Source organism: Protopterus annectens, chromosome 16.part0 (genome assembly GCF_019279795.1).
Source record: "Protopterus annectens isolate FY-2018-M chromosome 16.part0, PAN1.0, whole genome shotgun sequence".
Lineage (NCBI taxonomy): Eukaryota > Metazoa > Chordata > Ceratodontiformes > Protopteridae > Protopterus > Protopterus annectens.
The window spans coordinates 13,824,294-13,843,739 of record NC_056750.1 but is presented as its reverse complement, the minus strand read 5'-3'; the positions used below and the strand labels follow the sequence as shown (position 1 = coordinate 13,843,739).

The 19,446-nt window shown below is 39.6% G+C and overlaps 1 protein-coding gene across 2 annotated transcripts in view; it reads left to right on the top strand.

The window, feature by feature from the left end:
• AK8 (adenylate kinase 8) overlaps nt 1-19,446 on the top strand; it is a 2,747,949-nt gene that overhangs the window by 723,027 nt on the left and 2,005,476 nt on the right. Inside the window, exon 5 of one of the 2 annotated variants that reach the window (XM_044058631.1) lies at nt 3,293-3,361. The exons of the other annotated variant lie outside the window; for it this stretch is intronic. Coding sequence (XP_043914566.1) covers nt 3,293-3,361 — 69 coding nt within the window. The remainder of the gene's footprint in view (nt 1-3,292; nt 3,362-19,446) is intronic. 2 annotated transcript variants of the gene reach the window in all.

Below are 19,446 nucleotides of genomic sequence, written 5' to 3'. Positions count from 1 at the left end.
CCCCAATCAAACAGAACTTTTCCCTTGGTTCTTCAGCACTTGCTTACACTAGGGGCATACTGGCAGGGCCGTTCATTCAATTGGGAAAGACTTCTATTCCAGATTGTTGCTGGTACCATAGAAAGAGTCTTCCTGGAGTCCAGTTCTAGATTTTTCCTTCCTAAACCTGTATGGGGAAGTTCCAGAATTCAAGATCTCATTCCCAAGAGAAGCTTTAAAGTAACATTGGACCTAAAAGATGCATAGCTGTCACATGCCCATAGCCAAACGCTTCAGGAAGTTTCTCAGATTTTCTGTGTCTGGGTCATATTATCAATTCTGTGATTACCCTTTGGGCTATCTTCTCTAGGGGGCTGTTTACAAAGTGTCTAGCTCCAGTCATAGCTCACTACAGACTGAATGACACTCCCGTTTTTTCCTTATTTAGGTAATTTATTTATCTTTGCAGAGTCCCCTTCCAGATGTCAAAAGGCCCTAAAATTAGTTGCATCTCTTCTGACCAATACAGGATTCTAGATAAACATTCAGAAATCCTCCTTGACCTTGTCAGACAGGGTTGTCTTTCTAAGTTGCCTTGTAGACTGTCTGCAGCAGAAGGCCTTTTTGAAGCGGAAGGTAGATTTTTATCTGGGAACTTTCACTAGTTCTCAAATCAGTTTCTGACTTCAGTCAGAGAGTTTCTCAGGAAAATATGGGGCTCATGGCATCTATGATTCTCATGATTCCTCTCACCAGGTTATATATGAGAAAGAGTCAGTGGTATCTAAAAAATACATGGCCCCAACATTTGCATCCTCTGGAATTTTAGATATGATTTTCATCTTTGTAAAAAAGGAAATGCACTGCTGGTGACTACAAATAAAAGCAAATACAAGTCTCCCCTCTACTGCTCTACCCCAAGTCTGTCTGTGAATATGGATGCCTCTGATTTTGCTTAGGGCAGTTTCAGTGAGGGTAAAGGTGCAAGTTCTGTGGGATTTGTCAGAACTCAGACCAAAGCACTTAAATATAAGAGATGTTGGCAGTTATCCATGCCTTAAAATTTCTTCATTATCTATTCTCACCAAGTAGTCTCCAGGTGGGTAGGAGCAAATTACATAGGAAAAAATGGGAATTGTGGGAACAATGCGTACAGGTGAGGAATGAGGCTTAAAAGAAGGCAGGACTTAAATGAGCTATGTAATGTTTGACTGACAATGATTGGTTAGATTATAAGTGATGTATAATGTTTACAACTGGGAGTGTGTCCATATGGCTTGTGATGTAAAATGCTTGCAACTAGGATTGTGTCAGTGTGGTTTGTTTTCATTTATATAGATGTATGATTGCCTATGTCATAAGTGTTGGTTTAATAAGGATGTTTCTTGTTTAAAAAAAGGACAGGAATTGAATAATTTATGTAATGTTGCTTAGGTTATATAAGATAGAGTAGTATATGTGATGTATAACGTTTGTTAATGTTAATTTAATACAATTTGATTACTTTTATGTAAATTTGCCTATGTCAGAAGTGATAATTCAATGAAGGTGTGTAAAAAACCCTTCTCATTCTAAGTAGTGCTTCATATAGCATGTTATATATGTTTTTTATTGTTCATATCATAGTTACTTCCATGTCTGTCAACTATTCAGCCTCTCCTCGATCAGACGTTACACTTTGGGGGGGGGGGGGGCATCATCTAGGCAGCCATGGGGATACTTTGTACTTTGACTGGCATCCTGGAAGTGAGAGCTTTTTCATGTTTTGGCCTAACCTTGCCACTAGTGGTGATGGGAGCACTTATATCACCACAAGGGTCACCTGTACTCATTGCCTGTGCATGCTTGTTCCTTTGCATGCGCTGACAGGGGCTACTTCACCTGCTTGGGAGGTTATGTACATGTTTTCCAAGCTGTGGCAATCCTGCATTCTCCAGCCAGTGCTCTCTCATCGGAGTAGCATGAGCTTGGTGGGAATCACACACCTCCAGAGTGGGCACACTCCATGCTCCCTGCCTGTGCACTTTATTGAACTCTGGTCCCATGAGCTATGCACTTTATTGAACTCTGGTCCCATGAGCTATAATCAGGGCTTTAACCATCTGGCTGCCAGCAAAGCCTCATAAAAGTATATTTTTCAGTTATTTTGTTTGTGTTTTTATTACTCAGACATTCTCAGTCTTTATTTCTCCTTGAGTTCTGCCTTTGCAATACAATGTATTATTACTCACTCAGACTGTTTTATGAATGGAAAGTTGTAAACACACTGACTGGAAATGGTACATAAAGGATAAGGTATAGTTTATCTGGCTACCATTCATGACAGAAGGAGAAAACATTAAAACCCTTGAGTCAGAAAAGTGTGTGTGTGTGTGTGTGTGTGTGTGTGTGTGTGTGTGTGTGTGTGTGTGTGTGTGTGTGTGTGTGTGTGTTTGTGTGTGTTTGTGTGTGCACGTGCATGCGTGATATACTCACACACATGCAGAGGCACATGCACCATTGCACACATCCACAAGCAAAACATAATATTGATGAAAAAAGATGTTGGGCTATGAGTAGGTAGCAGTTTTAGTCACTACCGTACAGGCTGGTCTTCTGTTTGTGTGCTTAATAACAGAGGAAGCATCTTGGATTTAAGATTTGCTTACTTTTCTAACTTTTTCAGTATGAAGTCCATTCTTAATATTTGCCAAAACTATTTCAGGAACTTGTCACATGCTGCCTAGGCAAAAGATAAAATGTTAGTTCTGAGTCTCCTGTGCTTTTAACCAGGGTCTTTCATATTTTACAAGCTGACATTTGTGCTGAGCACTGGGTTGGGAAATGAAATCCTTTTCATCTAATGACATTTCTTTAGCAATAAGCACATGAAAAACACTGAGAAATTATCTGAAAGAAGTGTGAAGATTTACCAGGAGTGGCATGACTTAGCAGAGTAGGTTCAGCAACCCCCTCTCCTAACAATTTCTAGCTTCCCTTTGTGACACATCAAAGAAATGAAGCAGATAGCAGTGTCCTGTGATAGCAGCATGAGAAAGCCTTGCAAGAAAGCAGGCTCAAAGCTGCAGAGCTGCATTCCTGTGGTGTTGGTGCTGCAGGACACTTTGCAGTGCTATCCTGTGGGACTCTCTGACTGTCAAGAAAAGAACATAGACACACAGATTTCTGTTGCCTTTTTTTTTCCTTCTAATTTTACCTGCTTGAGAGGTTATAGGAGTAGGGGACTGGAGGGGGTTGATGTTAAAATTCCTTTTGAACTGCATTCTGAATATTCAACCCTTCATCATTTTTTTTGTACTTCTGTTTTCCTTAGGAAATTCCCAACACGCTGTGGGCCATGCTGATCCAGGAACGGCTGTCAAAAGTGGACTGCTTCAAAAGAGTAAGAATGCCTCCTTAGAGGACCAGCGGATAAGCATTTAATCTGGTTTGGTGACTTTAGTTAATATTCACAGGCCTGAGTGGAGACTGAATTGGGGGAGGGGGGACAAGGCAAGGGCTGGTGGTTTTACTGAAGGGCAGCATGAGGAATTCAGAGGCTTATTAAAGGAATAAAGCATAGGAAATGAGCTTGCATATGTTAATCTGAAACTTGACCAGTGATCAAAGGAAGAACAACTATCAGCTTGCTGACTGCCTTGGAGCAAAACAGCAGAATGATAATACACGTAGAAAAAGAGTTTTAAAAACTCAGTTTGGAAATCATACAGGTTTTAACTCCTGGTGAGGAATCATTGCATGGATAAGAAGAAGATAAGAGCTGACACAATTTTAAAGTTTGGTATAGTTCAGTAGTATCTTAAATTAAACAAATGTATTAAGAGCAAACCTATTCCTTTTATTGTAAAATCATTTGCAGAACCATTAATCAGTTAGTTTAAAATAGATGACAGTACAGTAGAATTTCTGTGCTGAGGTTCACACTTGCTGATAGTAACTGGTAAATAAAGGTGCCAGTTTTGTTAAATGGAAATGGACAGTCACATCTCATGTGGGTGCCGGTGCCCAAGATTCTAAAGTTGAAAGTATGCTGCACTAGGTTGCAAGTCTAGATCTTGGCATTCACTGTGACCCTTGTACCTGTTGTATGGACCACTGCAGGATCTATACAGCAGGAGTTGCCAGCAGGGCTGCAAGCAGATGATGCTACAGTAAAATAGTTTTGTTGGTGAAGAAAAATGCAGTGGTGCATTGCAGATGTTTGCCATGTGTATTTCTTTGGCATATATATTTCTAAGTGATATTTTGCTGTATATACACTAAGCATGGATGATACCATGTGCACCGGTAGAGTGGAGCCTTGAGATGTGTGAACTTAGTGTGGCAACATGCTAGCTGCTGTATTGTGCCACCTTCTGATTTGTCATACAAGGAGAAACGAACAAAGGGGCAAAAGAACAGCCTCTGAGTTGCAGGGATCACAAGAAATCATTGTTATCTGGTGGCATATGGAGCAGAGTTGTCAATGTCAGAAGTGTAACAGCATTGCAGCAGTCAATAAATACATTTTCTATTTACAATTCATACTTAAGTCAACAACCAAAAATGTAAATGTTTCCTCTCCGTTGCATTGTTAAGATGTTTTACTTTAAACTGTCAGAAACACTGAATTAATTAAGTGCAGATTATGCCTACTAAACCTGGTTAACTTCTTCGAGACAGTCACCAAAGCCATAGACGAGGGAAAGGTGGTTCACACAGCCTGCCTTGACCTCGCCAAGGCTTTCGACACCATTCCCCACTCTGGTATTACAGAAAAACTCACCAGCCAGAACATAAACCCCTACATCACGAGCTGGGTTGCCAGCTGGCTTACAGACAGAACTCACACGGTAAGAATAGTGGGCTCCAAGTCCGACTCTAAACCAGTCACAAGTGGTGTCCCGCAAGGCTTGGTCCTGGGACCCCTGCTGTTTGGCATGTACTTCTCAGAAGTACAGGCAAACACGGGAGGACTATGGCAACCAAGTTTGCCGATGACTGCAAACTGGGAGCCATAATTGACTCTCCGGCTGACACAGACATCCTCCAAAAGGGCTTTACTGAGACAGACACCTGGTGTCAAAGTCATGGCCTCAAGCTAAATGCCACAAAATGCATAGTCATCCCATTTGGGAAAAACAAAACACCCACAAATTACAACATAGGTGGCAGCCCCCTTAATACAGAAGAGGTAATAAGAGATCTGGGGACCCAGGTAGATAGTAATCTCTCCTTTGACAATCATATTGCCAAAGTAGTTAGGAAATCCTTCTATGTGGCCCATCTAATTACTAAAGGGTTCACATCTAGAAATAAAGAGGTTATAGTGCCCCTCTACTCATCACTCATTAGACCCATCATAGAGTACAGTGCCTCATTTGGGATGTACCTCACAAGACACTTCCAACAGCTGGAAAGACCACAAAAGTACCTCACCAAGACGATTACTGGCCTCAAACATATGTCCTATGCAGCCTGACTGAAAAAACTCTGGCTGTACTCAGTGACATATTGCTTACTCAGAGGTGATCTCTGCCTGACTTACAAAGCCATGTCCAACTCAGAATTGATGGACATGCTCCACCGAAAGAAATCCAAATCACTGCGAGCCATGCGCTCTAGTGAGCTAAACCTCGCCACAACAATAAATAAAACATGCTGGAGGGATAGATTGCTGTCACAGAGACTCCCCAAGCTTTGGAACAGAATTCCAAACTACATTAGGCAGAACCCTTCACTAACACTCTTCAAGAGAAACCTTGACAAGTGGATGGGTAACAGAAAATATACCCCTGGGATCACTTCATTGGCTCTGCTTGACAGAGGATCAGTTAATTAATCAATGGGGTGGCAAAAGCCAACACACTCTGGCTAGGCTTATAAGTGCCCTCGGGCAGATAGCCTAGTACCTACCCATGAACCTAATTATATTAAACAGCAAGCAATTCAGTTAGGTCAATTCATAGTCATTCACGCACACATAGGAGAGTGCAGAATAATCCAGCATTTAAAGCTAATAGATATTAGTGTAATATAATATTACTACTGTAGACGTGAGGTATACAATGGTTTATGAAACAGTGCAGAGAATATTCCACCCTTTAATTGTAGTGATGTGCTGTGGTAATTTGTAATATCATTTAAGCAGTACACAGTGAATAAATCTTGTATACAGAGTAGATATGTGTATACATGTACTCTTAATCCCAGCTGTCCAGTTGTGGTGCAGTATTTCCTTTTCATTGAGTGGCCTTCTGCCCATTTTGTAGCAGCCAGTATTGAGAAGATAGATGGTTAATCAAATAAAGCTGTTATGAGAAAATAACTGTCTTGGGCTATAAACTTTACCTTCCGTTCTCTGTGTTTCATTGTAATTATGGCTGAATTGCATTGTTACATACCTGTATGCATGTACAAAATGTAATTTCTTTTCTCTGTAAAATGGATATAGGTTAAAATGGATGTCTTTGCATACCTGTACATATTAAAGTTTTCTCTGGTTGTACTTGTCTGCGTATAAGATAAAGTACAGGATAGAATTTATGAGATGGGCAAGACCTCCAGAAAAAACGGCTCATGTGAAACTTAAAAGATGTTACGAGACTTGTATGAAAAATGGTTTAGGGAATGTTCTTGGTCTTAAGGCCACCACAAGCCCACTTGTTGCACTGTAGGATTCTTTTAGAATGAGTTCTGATAATATAGAGTAAAATTTCTGTTCTGAAACTACTAGATGGCACAAAATGCATTTGTCAGAGTTGACAACAATAGAAGAATATGTAGATGTGATTTCCAAACTTTTATGATATAGAGAAAGGATTTGTGATATGTACATCATTGCCCATAAAGTCTACTTCCGCTGTATAGTAACTTTTGCTCTTTTTAAAAGGATTAGTGATATCTATTGTCCATAAAGTCTAATTCCACTGTATAGGTTATTTTTATGGACAGGGATAAGCAGCAGTGCTTTACTAAATCTACCCAACAACTTTCTGTAGCATTACTTTAGATGGTTGTAAGAAGGTATCATTGGTGGTGTCACAATGGGATGACCTTCTCTTTCTGGATAAAAAAAGCTGTATTTGGGTATAGTAAAACAGTGACACTTTGTGCATATTTTCTTGGTTGAAGTGGTTTTGTAGAGAGGAATTGTACTTTTCCAAAAATAGTGCAAATGCACACTCAGATATTTTGTTTTATGTTACTTTACATGTGTCTCAGTTTTAACTCAGTTTTTAAAAAAAATACAATAAAATTCTGCTTGGCTGGGTTTGTTTTGCTGTATCTAATCCTGAATATGGGATATACAAAATGTTTAGATGAAAACACTAAGCACCTACACTATATTTAAAATATATAAAATATGTAATGTATGCAGCTTTGGGATGAACATTAAGAAGGATGTGTGTGTTTGTAAGACAAGAGAACTTTATGATGTAGTATGTATATCGTCAGTAATAGGAGATGGCACCTCCTCACTCCCCCATTTCAAGATTCAGGTGGCATTAAAGACCGCTAGGTTCACCTAGTTTGCCCACTTCCTTACCTGCTCCATAAGCAGGGAATCCTATGTAACCACTAGTAGCTTATTTCTTCCTTTTTTTAATCCCACATCCCATAAAATGCCTTTATTTGTTCCTTGCATAACTTAATACTATTGCTTTATGCGACTCAGTTACTTTGTTTGTCATTTCGGCTTTTCCCGGTTAGGGGTCGCCACAGTGGAACTCCGGTCCGCTAATGATTGGCAGTAGATTTTTTTTTTTATGGTGCCGAGTTGCCACCCCGACGCCCATCCTTCAGCGAAGGCACGCCCATTCACGCATGTCTTTTGAGCGCCAATCGACCATGGGGAGGACAGGCAGACTGCACACAGAAGGCACTCCAACCTAGAATCGAACAGGAGAACCTCTTGCTGTAAGGCAACAACGCTACCGCTGCACCACGTGACTTAGTTACTACTAAAGGTAATTCCCTCCAGTCATTTTGTAACCTTCCAGTGAAGTAATTCTTTTGTCATGATTTCCATAAGCAGTTCACCTTACATCTTTTAAATATTTCTGTCATGTCCCTTCTCTGACTTCATATATAGGCTAAGTTTTTGTGGTCCCTCTTTTTGTATCTTATGTTGCAAGCCATGCTATTTGATGCCCATCTCTAACTGCATCTGTTTAGTGTGCAACATTACAATGATTGTTTCTAGGACTACAACCAGATGAGTACATACTTGCTATTTATATAAATGGATGATCTTTGTTTTCTGCTTGTGAGTCCTCTTCATATGCTTGCATCCCAGTGTTTTGTTAGTATTTCCCAATGTGCAGTTACCTTACTTGCATACCTTTAGGTCATCCTTTTTGATGACCTTTAAGACCGTCTCCTGACTTATTACTTCTTTTCCATCTAGTCATTTTTTTCTTCCAAAGTGCTTTATTTTACGTTTTCCTCCTTTGAATTTAAACTTCCATATTTTAAACAACTCCTCCAATCTTGCCAACTCTCTTCTACTCTTTCATGTGTATTAGCTGTGTTGTCTACAGTTTGTGATCTGGAAACAGAAATATTTTTTTTCAGACTTTCTGTAATGTTACTTATAAAGGCAATGAAAAAGTCAGTCCTTCGAACATGGTTGTGCATGATTTCTTACCAGTGATAATACAGTGCACCATGCAGGTAACATGGCTATAACCTTTTGCTACACAGAGGGCTCCTAGTGCATTTATTTAAAAAAGCTTACTATGTGACCTGCATGATTCACTCTGCTAGCACTGTGTACGACTTGTGTTTTGTAATAAAAGTTTTTATTTTAAAGAAAGCACAAGCTAGACTGGGATCTCAAACTCATGTCCCTCAAAACTCACGCAGCTCTCAGACCAGCTTAATTCTAGATGAGAGAAGGTACTTGGCAATGCCTTTTTTTTCCTTGTTTGTGTGTTTGGAGATTATGGCCTGGACTGAGAATACTTGTCCTGATGCACCTGTCATGGTCATTTGAGACCTCCAGAGCTTGAGAGACAAACTAAAGCTCTTGCTTTTAAATTTCAATGGTATGGAAGGTATGCAGGTAACAGGTGACCAACTATTGTACTAATCTAATTTAGTAAACATATCTAGCTTCACAGTTTAGATCTAGTCCTCCTATACTTTCAGTCAGTTAAAGCTACTTGATACATGTCCCTTCAAAACTTTTGCAGGAGCCCCTAAACCTAGTAAATTGTAATTACAGCACTGTCAGCAAAGCAGTACATCATTGCGGAATTTTAAAAAGCATTCCGTAAAGTCATGAACTTCAGAAGTAAAGGACTGAATGTCAGAACTGCGGTTCTTACTCAAGACAGCTTAAACAGACTAAAGTCTAACTGGTATGTAATTCATCACCACATATCACCTCATATTCTGATATCTCTAATGTTGCTCTAGGAACATCGGCCATATTTTTTAACTGGGGATACTTCCTGTTTGTGGTATGACTGGACATCTTTTCCATTGCATTATTAAATGATGTGCTGTAAAAAGACTTTTCAATTTAAATACATGGTTTTGGAAAGTTGTTTGGCAGTCACAATAGGAGCAGTGACTCACTTTGTGGATTGGTTTATGTCTAGGTCATATTCTGATTGCAGTGTCAAGAGAGAGTGTATTCATTCAGTCAGTCGTCTAGCTGAACAGAATGTTCGGTTTGTGCACAAGCTAAGTTAGAACTGTTAAACAAAGTAAACTTAATTTTGGAATCATACTTCACCATGTTTTTTTGCTTATAGTTACCTTTTCTAGTTGTTGAGGGTTTGCATACTTAAAATTATTGGACTTGGTTTCAGTTTTATTATTCATGTGTGGGTGTGGGTTAACAATACTATAATTCACTGCATAGATAGAATTCATTTTCATGGTCTTGTTATGCTAAAAAATTGCTCTTGCACACTATATTGCATTGTAGCCATTCTCAATATCCTTTTTATCAGAATGGATTCCATTTACTATAGCCCTCTGTGTTCTACTTTACATTTTCCTAAGTTAGAGTAAATAATAAAAGGAGTACCAAACCACGATGAAGACAATGAAGAGAGCGTTCAGCAAGATGTAGCAAAAGAAGAAATCTTTATTCCGTACCAACAAGTAAGTGCTTTCGCTTGGGTCATCCCACACTTCATCAGACAAGTTACCAATGGGCAGACCCAGTCTCAGTTTTTCTGGTTTATTCACTAGACTGTTGTATAGTACCATGTCTGCTGTCTACATAAAATCAAAGTAGACCATGTCTTACAGCCTGTTTGAAACCTGATGTCCTGATTGCCCCATGAGAGATCTTTGTTAGATCAACCTCACACAGGAAGAATCCATCTTTACTTTTTGTTTTAGTTGTTGTTGTTCCGGCTTTTCCCATTTAGGGGTTGCCACAGTAGAACTCCGGTCCGCTAATGATTGGCAGTAGATTTTCATGGTGTCGAGGTGCCAGCTCGACGCCCAACCTTCAATGAAGGCACGCCCATTCACGCATGTCTTTTGAACGCCACTCGACAGCGGGGAGGACATGCAGACTCCACACAGAAGGCACTTCAGCTGAAAATCGAATGGGAGAACCTCTTGCTGTGAGGCGACAATGCTACCACTCAGGATTTGAGCCCAGTTCTCCTACGAATTAATTTCACAAAGGAAATGCTGAAGTTTGGTAACCAGTTTGCACCAGTCAAGCAACTTGATAACCAGTCGGTAAAATTTAAAAAAAAAAAAAAATTATATATATATATATATATATATATATATATATATATATATATGGGTCTACTTCAAAACATTAAAATCTCATAACATCGAAACTCAAAACATTTATTTATTTATTTATTTACATTTGTTTACTGGGAAATTCTGACTGGACGCAGGTCCTTTTTCAGTGGATGCCCAGGCAGAAAAACTCCACATCATTTACATGATAAATAGAGATACAAAGTTGCAGTAATAGTAAACAACATTACAGGTTGTTGGCTTTAATACAATAACAAGATATTGATTATCAACAGTATATACAGTAAATGTTGTAAGTTAAGATATTTTCTTGTTTATAATATTAGTAACAAAGTTGTCAGACAAGATGTTAAAGTATGTAAAGACAACTAGCTATTTCTGACTGTGGTTAGTAGTGGTGGTAGTATAGTTGGGTTAAGAGTCTGGGTAGGGGGGAAGGTACTCAAAACATTGAGACCATAACATTGAAAACCTAAAACAATGAAAACTCAGAACACAAAGTGTGCATCACAACATAGAAAATTACAACGCACATGTAAATAACATCACCAAAGTAAGAAACACACTTCTTACAACATTTCTGCAGGGGGGAAAGCATGCGTGTGCATCTTGAGATTTAGACTTTTAGCAGTGAGCAGCATCACCCTCAGATTGCATTTATTTATAGCTGTTACAGTGGTAATTTGGTCTTTGGAACACCACCTGAAAAAGGCACTATAGGGGTGGCAAGAGCCTTAGCCAGTACCCAGAAACCCAGGGGTGATGGATGCAGGTCATCTCTGGCACAGCATCAAGGTCTGTTAATCATGCTGTCCCAAGCAGATACTGGATCCACTTAGAATGACACCAGAAGCTTAGCCAATTGTTGAAGTCAATCAGTTTTTGTTTGTACTGTGGTATCATTCTGGGTGATGGTAGGATACTGCTCAGAGCTAGGGTCATACCTGCCTGGGCCACATAATCCAAAACATCCACTATGTCTCTTCTCTTGTAGTCCAGGGAGGAGTGTCTCAGGTCATTTACACCCACATGGACAATGACAGACTCGTACGCGTTGTGGAGTGATGGGAGTGCGTGTGTTATGTGTCGGATTCTGGCACCTGATAGACAGCAGACTGATACTTTCTCCTTGTTCAACCTAGTGAGTGGGACATCTGTGTGCCTCACTATTGAGTCACCTATAATTAGTGTATTGATCAAGGTGTTTAGCCTTAGGGGCTTAGGTTGAGGTGCACACTGTGGAGGTGAGCTATGTGTCCTGTGGTTTGTGCTGTGTTCTGGTGGTCGAGTGTGTTTCTATCTTGGAGGGCTCTGCTGCTTGGGTAGATTTTTATTGAGAACCTCCACGAAGGTGGGTGTGTGGTTTGTGTTTTTATGTGAGCGATGTGATGGTGGGTGTTCTGGAGGGCTATGTCTTCCATGTGGTGTGGTGCAAGTGTTGACCTTCTCCTCTTGACCAGCTAGTCTGGTCTTTGCTGGAGAGTGCATAGCTTCCAATTTGGTGATATAAGTGCATCTCTCAGAAGTCAGAGTGTTGGGAAATAAGAGGAGTAGGTTGTCTGTGTACATGAGGCAGTTGCTACACTGCCTCAGAATGCCCAAGTGCACCAGGTTAATAGGAGAAAGCACAGGGAACTGCCCTTTAATCATGCCAGGAGGGATGGTCATAACTACTAAGTACTGGAGCTAATTCCATGAAGAACAACTAGTGCTGGTGGCATTTAGGTGTGCTACAATAATTGCGACAAAAACCTGTTGAAGTGCAAAGCGATTAAACTATTTGAAGTGCAAGAGAGAAAGAACTAGCAAGATTCAAAGGAAAAACTGAAGAGCAGACTTTCTGGCACCAGTAATAGTTTACCTCAGCTCGGCGCTGCAGGTGGAGCTTAAACAAGCATAAACCCACCCAAATGCGGGCTTTTAAACCAGAAAGTTGAAAGGAATGGAAAAACTGCCCAAACGACCAATAAACTAAAAATTCTAGGCCAGACACCACTCCTCTTGTGGTAGATAGGCTACCTAGTGCTTGCCACTCTCACTAATAAGCTAGAAGGCTTCCCTCCAACACAGAAAGCCTTGGGGGGCTCAGAAGCTTACAAAACAGTCCTGGATACAGCAAATCTGTATCTGGACTAGACTAATTACAGGAAAGGTGGGAAACAAGCTTAGAACTTTTTTTCATTTTTTTACAGAAAAGCAGATAAAACAGCAGTAAAATCAATTTAAATGCAGTGCAAGCTAGCACACTTGAGTGTGTAGCAGTATTAAAGCAATGTAGTTTAAATAAATGCAGTTAAATTAAAAAAAATGACTAAAAAGTGCAAAAAGCAGTAAATTAGGGAAACAATCAAAATGGAGGCACATAGAGTATCTCTTTCCCCTTCCTGATGCTCTTGCACTCTGCAGCACACCAAAACTGGATCCACGGAGCTTAAACAAACACAAACCCTTGCAAATGTGGGTTTTCAAACCAGAAAGTTGAAAGGGATGGAAAAACTGCCCAAACGGCCAATAAACTATAATTTCTGGGCCAAAAACTGCTCCTGTTGTGGTACCTAGTTCTTACCACTCTCACTGATAAGCTAGAAGGCTTCCCTCCAACACAAAAAGGCTTGAGGGCCTCAGAAGCTTGCTAACAGTCCTGGATACAGCAAATCTGTGTACCTGGACTAGACTAGTTACAGGAAAGGTGGGAAACAAGTGCAAACACGGGCTTCTAAACCAGAAAGTTGAAAGCGATGGAAAAACTGCCCAAACAGCCAATAAACTACAATTTCTGTGCCAGAAACCACTCCTCTTTTGGTAGCTAGACTACCTAGTGGTTACCACTCACACCAATAAGCTAGAAGGCTTCCCTCCAACACAGAAAGGCTTGGGGATCAGAAGCTTACAAACAGTCCTGGATACAGCAAATCTGTATCTGGACTAGACTAGTTACAGGAAAGGTAGGAAATATGCACAAACATGGGCTTTTAAACCAGAAAGTTGAAAGAGATGGAAATACTGTCCAAACGGCCAGTAAACTACAATTCCTGGGCCAGAAACCACTCTTCTTGTGGTAGATAGGCTACCTAGTGCTTACCATTCCCACTGATAAGCTAGAAGGCTTCCCTCCAACACAGAAAGGCTTGAGGGGGCTCAGACGCTTACAAACAGTCCTGGATACAGCGAATCTGTATCTGAACTAGACTAGTTACATGAAAGGCAGGAAACAAGCTTAAAACTTTTTTTTTTTTTTTTTTTTTTTTTACAGAAAAGCAGCTAAAACAGCAGTAAAAACAATTCAAATGCAGTGCAAGCTACCACACTTGTGTATAGCAGTATTAAAGCAAATACAATTTAAATACATGCAATTAAATTACAAAATGACTAAAAACAAGTGCAGAAAGCAGTAAATTAGGACAAAATCAAAATGGAGGCACGTAGAGTATCAGAAAACAATGCCAGCAGATATATAAATAATTCGGTCAAGCAAAAATGAAGACAGTGCAGAACTCTGAACAGTTAAAAAGTGCCAAAAATATACTTATCAGCTCTATATTTCCAGATTGTTTTAGAAGAACACTCAGAACACAAGGAGATTCTAGCAATGGAAGTACAACACAGAAAATACATCTCAGGCAGTGTCAAACTCATCAACAACACCCACCTGAAACTAGCTCTGAGCTACCCTGAGAAACAAAATGCAGACAACAACAAAGGACAGAAACAGTACAGCAAATATATAAATAATAAAGCAAATATATAAATACAGCACAGTGCAAACTGGGGTTGCAAAGAGTGTACTTATCAGTTTGGAATATAAGATGGGAAAAGGTTCCAACTCTGCTCACAGACAGGAGAATTTAGCTCTCTGCTATATCAGCTCTGTACAAATTCACAGAAATGCAGTGCTCTGAATACTTGGTGGATTTGGGGAGAGCAGGGTTTGATGAGGGTTTGTCCACAAAAACCCTAAATGTAAAATAACTGGCCGGAAGCACAAGTGATAAAACCAAAACTAAGACGCAGAGAATAGCAGACACATTTAATCAGGCTACTAACAAGCAGTAATAAGTGCAGAATAAGAGCACTTGAACACTTTTAGAGCACAAAGAACAGCAGACTAAGGTAATAAAGAAGGTAGAAGACAGTTACAGTAAGAGCAACTGAGTAAAGTATTTTTTTTGCTAGTGGAGAGGGATGGAATAGAGCGCAATTAAGAGACTGCAGGGGTTGTCCTTACCAAATGCTCTCTGTACACAGTGGATAGAGCAGAAGAGATGGGACTGGTAGGAGTGTCTGAAATGAAATTATGATCTCACTGTACTTAGTTGAGTGAGCAAATGAGATGGACCCAGGAGAAGTGTTCAAACACGAATTTACAGGAGGGGCAGGCAATTCCAAAGCCACCAAGATCAATACCACAACAAGAACAGGGAGAGAGGTGGGAAACTAACTGCAGAGAGACCACAAAATTCAATGAAACAAACAGAAAAATAAAATGCAGTACTATCTGTAACACTGCAAGTTTATACTTAACTCAACTTGTAATACAGTTGATTGCAGGTAGATAGCAGCCAGCCAAACAGCTCAGATATTGAGCAGAAATAAATTCATAGATATGTGACTAAGACTTATAAGCACAGAGAAACCCTCTAGGCTAAGAGTTAAACACAGAATATCAAAGAAGTGAAAACAACAATAACCCCCAATGAAACCAGTTTGCTACACTTGTAGCAAGCTAACTGCAGAGAGAGAGAGACCACAATATTAAATGAAACAAACAGAAAAATAAAATGCAGTACTGTATGTAACACTGCAAGTTTATACTTAGCTTGTAATGCAGTTGATTGCAGGTTGATAGCAGCCAGCCAAACACCTCAGATATTGAGCAGAAATAAATTCACAGATATGTGACTAAGACTTATAAGCACAGAGAAACACTCTAGGCTAAGAGTTAAACACCAAATATCAAAGAAGTGAAAACAAAAGTAACATCCAATGAAACTAGTTTGTTATGCTTGTAGCAAGCTAACTACAGAGAGAACACAATATTCAATGAAACAAATAAACAGAAAAATAAAATGCAGTACTATCTGTAACACTGCAATTAAAATAAGATACAAGTTGAAGAAAATGTAAATAATAGCCCATGCAATTAAACCAGTAGTCAAATACGTGAATATATAAATAAATGCATAAGATTACAGTGCATCAAGTGCACATACTGTAGCCAGTAATAACTATTGTAAGGAAAAACGCAGGCACGAAGCCACATGGGTAGTAACTCTGTTTTTTGTGCCCTTGGCCATTCCGATGTGCCAGATTTAAAAATAAAAAACATTTTAACATCGGTTGCTACAATAAAGGAAGACTGGTACTTGTGTATTATCACAGCCAGATTTCAGACTCAATGCCTGATATTCTTAATTCCCAATTCTATCAGACGATATCAGTTTATGTATGTGTCTTAACTCTAATCCATGTCACTATGTGTCCTGTAAATGTTTTTAGCCAAAGTGATTTTATTTCTGGATGATCAGACCCTCATATAGTTTTGCCACAGTGTTATATTGTTAGGGCACATTTCTCACCTGCTTTCTTAAAAAATTCCACAGAAAGCCAAAAACAGCACGGGAAAAATGCCTAAAACCGGAGACAGATTTTTAAAGACTGCCATTATAAACTTAGTTGGTACAATAAAATGTTTGCAGTGACATAAATGTTATTTAGGATATGAAATTTCAACCTGAAATATTTGTCATTCCTATGGTGACTGATGTCCTCAATTGTTTGCCCCAAAAATGCAGCTTTTATGTGTGACACAGTAACAATATAATAGGAAAGACAGTCTTTATGCACAGTTTTGGACACTTGAGAGGTATGTTTAGGATGACAGATTTCACCAGCAATTTTATGAAATGACAAAGCAGTTCTCTATACAGAAATTAAGTGTGCCTAACTGATGTCATGTACTTAAAAAGTTGTTGGTTCAAACAGCTACCATAGATAAATGAGTAAAAGTTGTTAGGCGATTACAATACTCATGGTTCCATCACTGTCCACCCGACTACCCTCAAGAAAAACTATATATATATATATATATATATATATCAGCAGGAAAGGTAGAAAGATGTAGTAGGGAGTGTTATATTCTCCTCATAAAAAAACTTTGACTACATTTATCGATATGGCTACGGCTTGGAAAAGAGCCATTTCTCCTGTTTGGAATCTGGCTGCAATAATACGTAAGTAGCGGAAGACTTAATATAGTACACTAAATTTTCTGTATGCATTGATGTAAGTGTGAAAAAAGTGAGAGAAATTATAAGCCATTTGGACTTGCTTTCTATGCCAGGTACAGATCTCCCCTCAACAGCCTGTAGAGGACAGAAAACCGGGATAGGGCCTTGAGACGGTCTGCATAGGCTATGTTACTTATGCCCTGTATTCTTTTAGTGGGGAACTTCTGTGGACATTCCAATTTTTGGATATGCCTGGTTAGGTACAAATCAAAGGGGGTATTGTACTCATTGATAGGTCTGATGAATGCCAAATACAGTGGAACAATCCCTTCCTTAGACCTAGAGGCCACACCTTTGGGTATAAGTTGCAGTAGTCAGCTGCTCACTGATTGTCCTCTCAGATTCTCTCCTCCTTGCCTGACTGAACCCACTCTGTTCGCCCTGCAGGTTCACTCTGCTCCCGTACCCTGCCCCCAATTCCCACCCACCCCATCACTCCTACATTTATTCCTCCATCTCTCCGCCCACCAAGCCCAGTTACCCAGTAGCTCTTCTTCCCACCTTACAACTGCTCTCCTCCCACCCAAATTTACCCAACATAAGCCTTTGCCTCTTCACTGCACCTACCCACTTCCTCCCTCTCTCTCATGCATCTCCTCTATCACATCTCCCTCATTATTCCATTCCCTAACTCCTACACAACTATATTCCCTCCTTCTTCATATAACTTAAGATAAACCACTCCTTTTTCCAAATTCAGTCTTCATCTTTAAACATACTTTGTGCTTCAACTGAAATTCCTATCTTTCTCCCTTTGCATAATCATGCTTTCCTCAATCCTCCAGCAACTCAAAGCCCCTTGCTTCCTCCTTCTCTTCCTGATTCCTTCATGCTATATCAGCTCATACTCTTCCTTTGCTTGTCCAATCTTGCTAACAAAAATAACATCCACTGAAAACTTCCTTCACCCTAACTCATACTCTCACATTTTATCTCCTCTTATCTCGTTCTTCCCAATCAACTTTACCTGTTCCACTATAAAATCTTCTTCAGTATTGCTAATACGTTTACACATAAAATAATCTTACATCCAACAAAACTCTCAATCTATAAACCTAAATTCTTAAGTCTTTTTCCTTCAACAACATATTCTTAGCTTGAGATATCCACCCAACCCTGATCCCATTCTCTCTGCTAACAATAATTATCCATCCCCACCCCCCAAACACCCTGAAAATCTTCACCATGAACTCTGAGTCTCAACAACAAAGTCCACCTCTTTCAGGCTTGGCTAACCCATAACCAACCAGACATCCTAGCCATTTCTGAAACTTGGCTTAAACCCCATATCTCTGATTCAGAGATTCTTCCCCCAGGATACCACATTCTTAGAAATGACCGACCAAATAAAAAATGTGGTGGCTCTGCCATAGCCTACTCCAAATCACTTACTTTAATCCCCCTCCAAACTCCAATTCCTCAATTCAAAAATACTGAACTTACAGCTGGACTACTGAAACTAGATAGACACCAAAATATCTGTATTATTGCCCTATATATATATATCTCTCCTGGGAACAATTTTCCCATCCTCGAAGACATTCTCCAATGGGCATCTACTAAAGTTAACTACGAAACATACATCTTAGGTGATATAAATATCGACTGGAACAAAATCAACTGTCTCCCTTCCAAGCCATCAACCTTTACAACTTCACTCAAACAATTCACCATATAACCCGGCCCAACAAAACTAACCCCCCAGGATCCTCTATTGACTGGATCCTAGTCTCCGATCCAAATGAAATAACTTAATTCTGGCACAATTCCTGATACTATTAGTGACCACCTCCCAGCCTTCATTCATTGCGCTACCAACTCTTCTCCTCACCAACACCAATACATTCTTACTCGTAATCTTAGTAACTTTAACCCCATAACTTTCTCAAACCTATTCAAACAAATGGACTGGCAAAACCTAAAAACCCAGCCCTCTTGACACTGCTATTGCCTACTTCAACTCTATCTTCTTAGATACGCTAAACACTCTCACCCCTATCAAAAATAAAAGGGTAAAAACAAATACTGCTCCTTGGTTATCTAAACATACTAAACAAATTATGCATCAAATAAACAAACTATGGAAGCTGTTCCAAAACAATAAACTGCCCAATACCTTGCTCCAATACAAACAACTATGTAACCTAGCAAAACAACAAATCACTAAGGACAAAAAATCCTATTACATCAACCTCAAGTCAAATAATAACAAAAACCCCAAGCAATTCTGGAATTCAATAAACTCTCTCCTTAATCCCGGCTCCAAGAATAATCCCTGTCCTGATCCTAGTAAATCTGACCTAGAACTAAACTCAGAATTTAACTCTTTCTTCATACAAACAATATCTGACCTAACCAAGATCTTCCCCAGCAATAACCCATCTGTCCCCCCATCTTCTCCCTCCAATTCCCCCAATAGCCCTCCCCTCAGGTTCAAGCTCAAACCTGTCTCAAC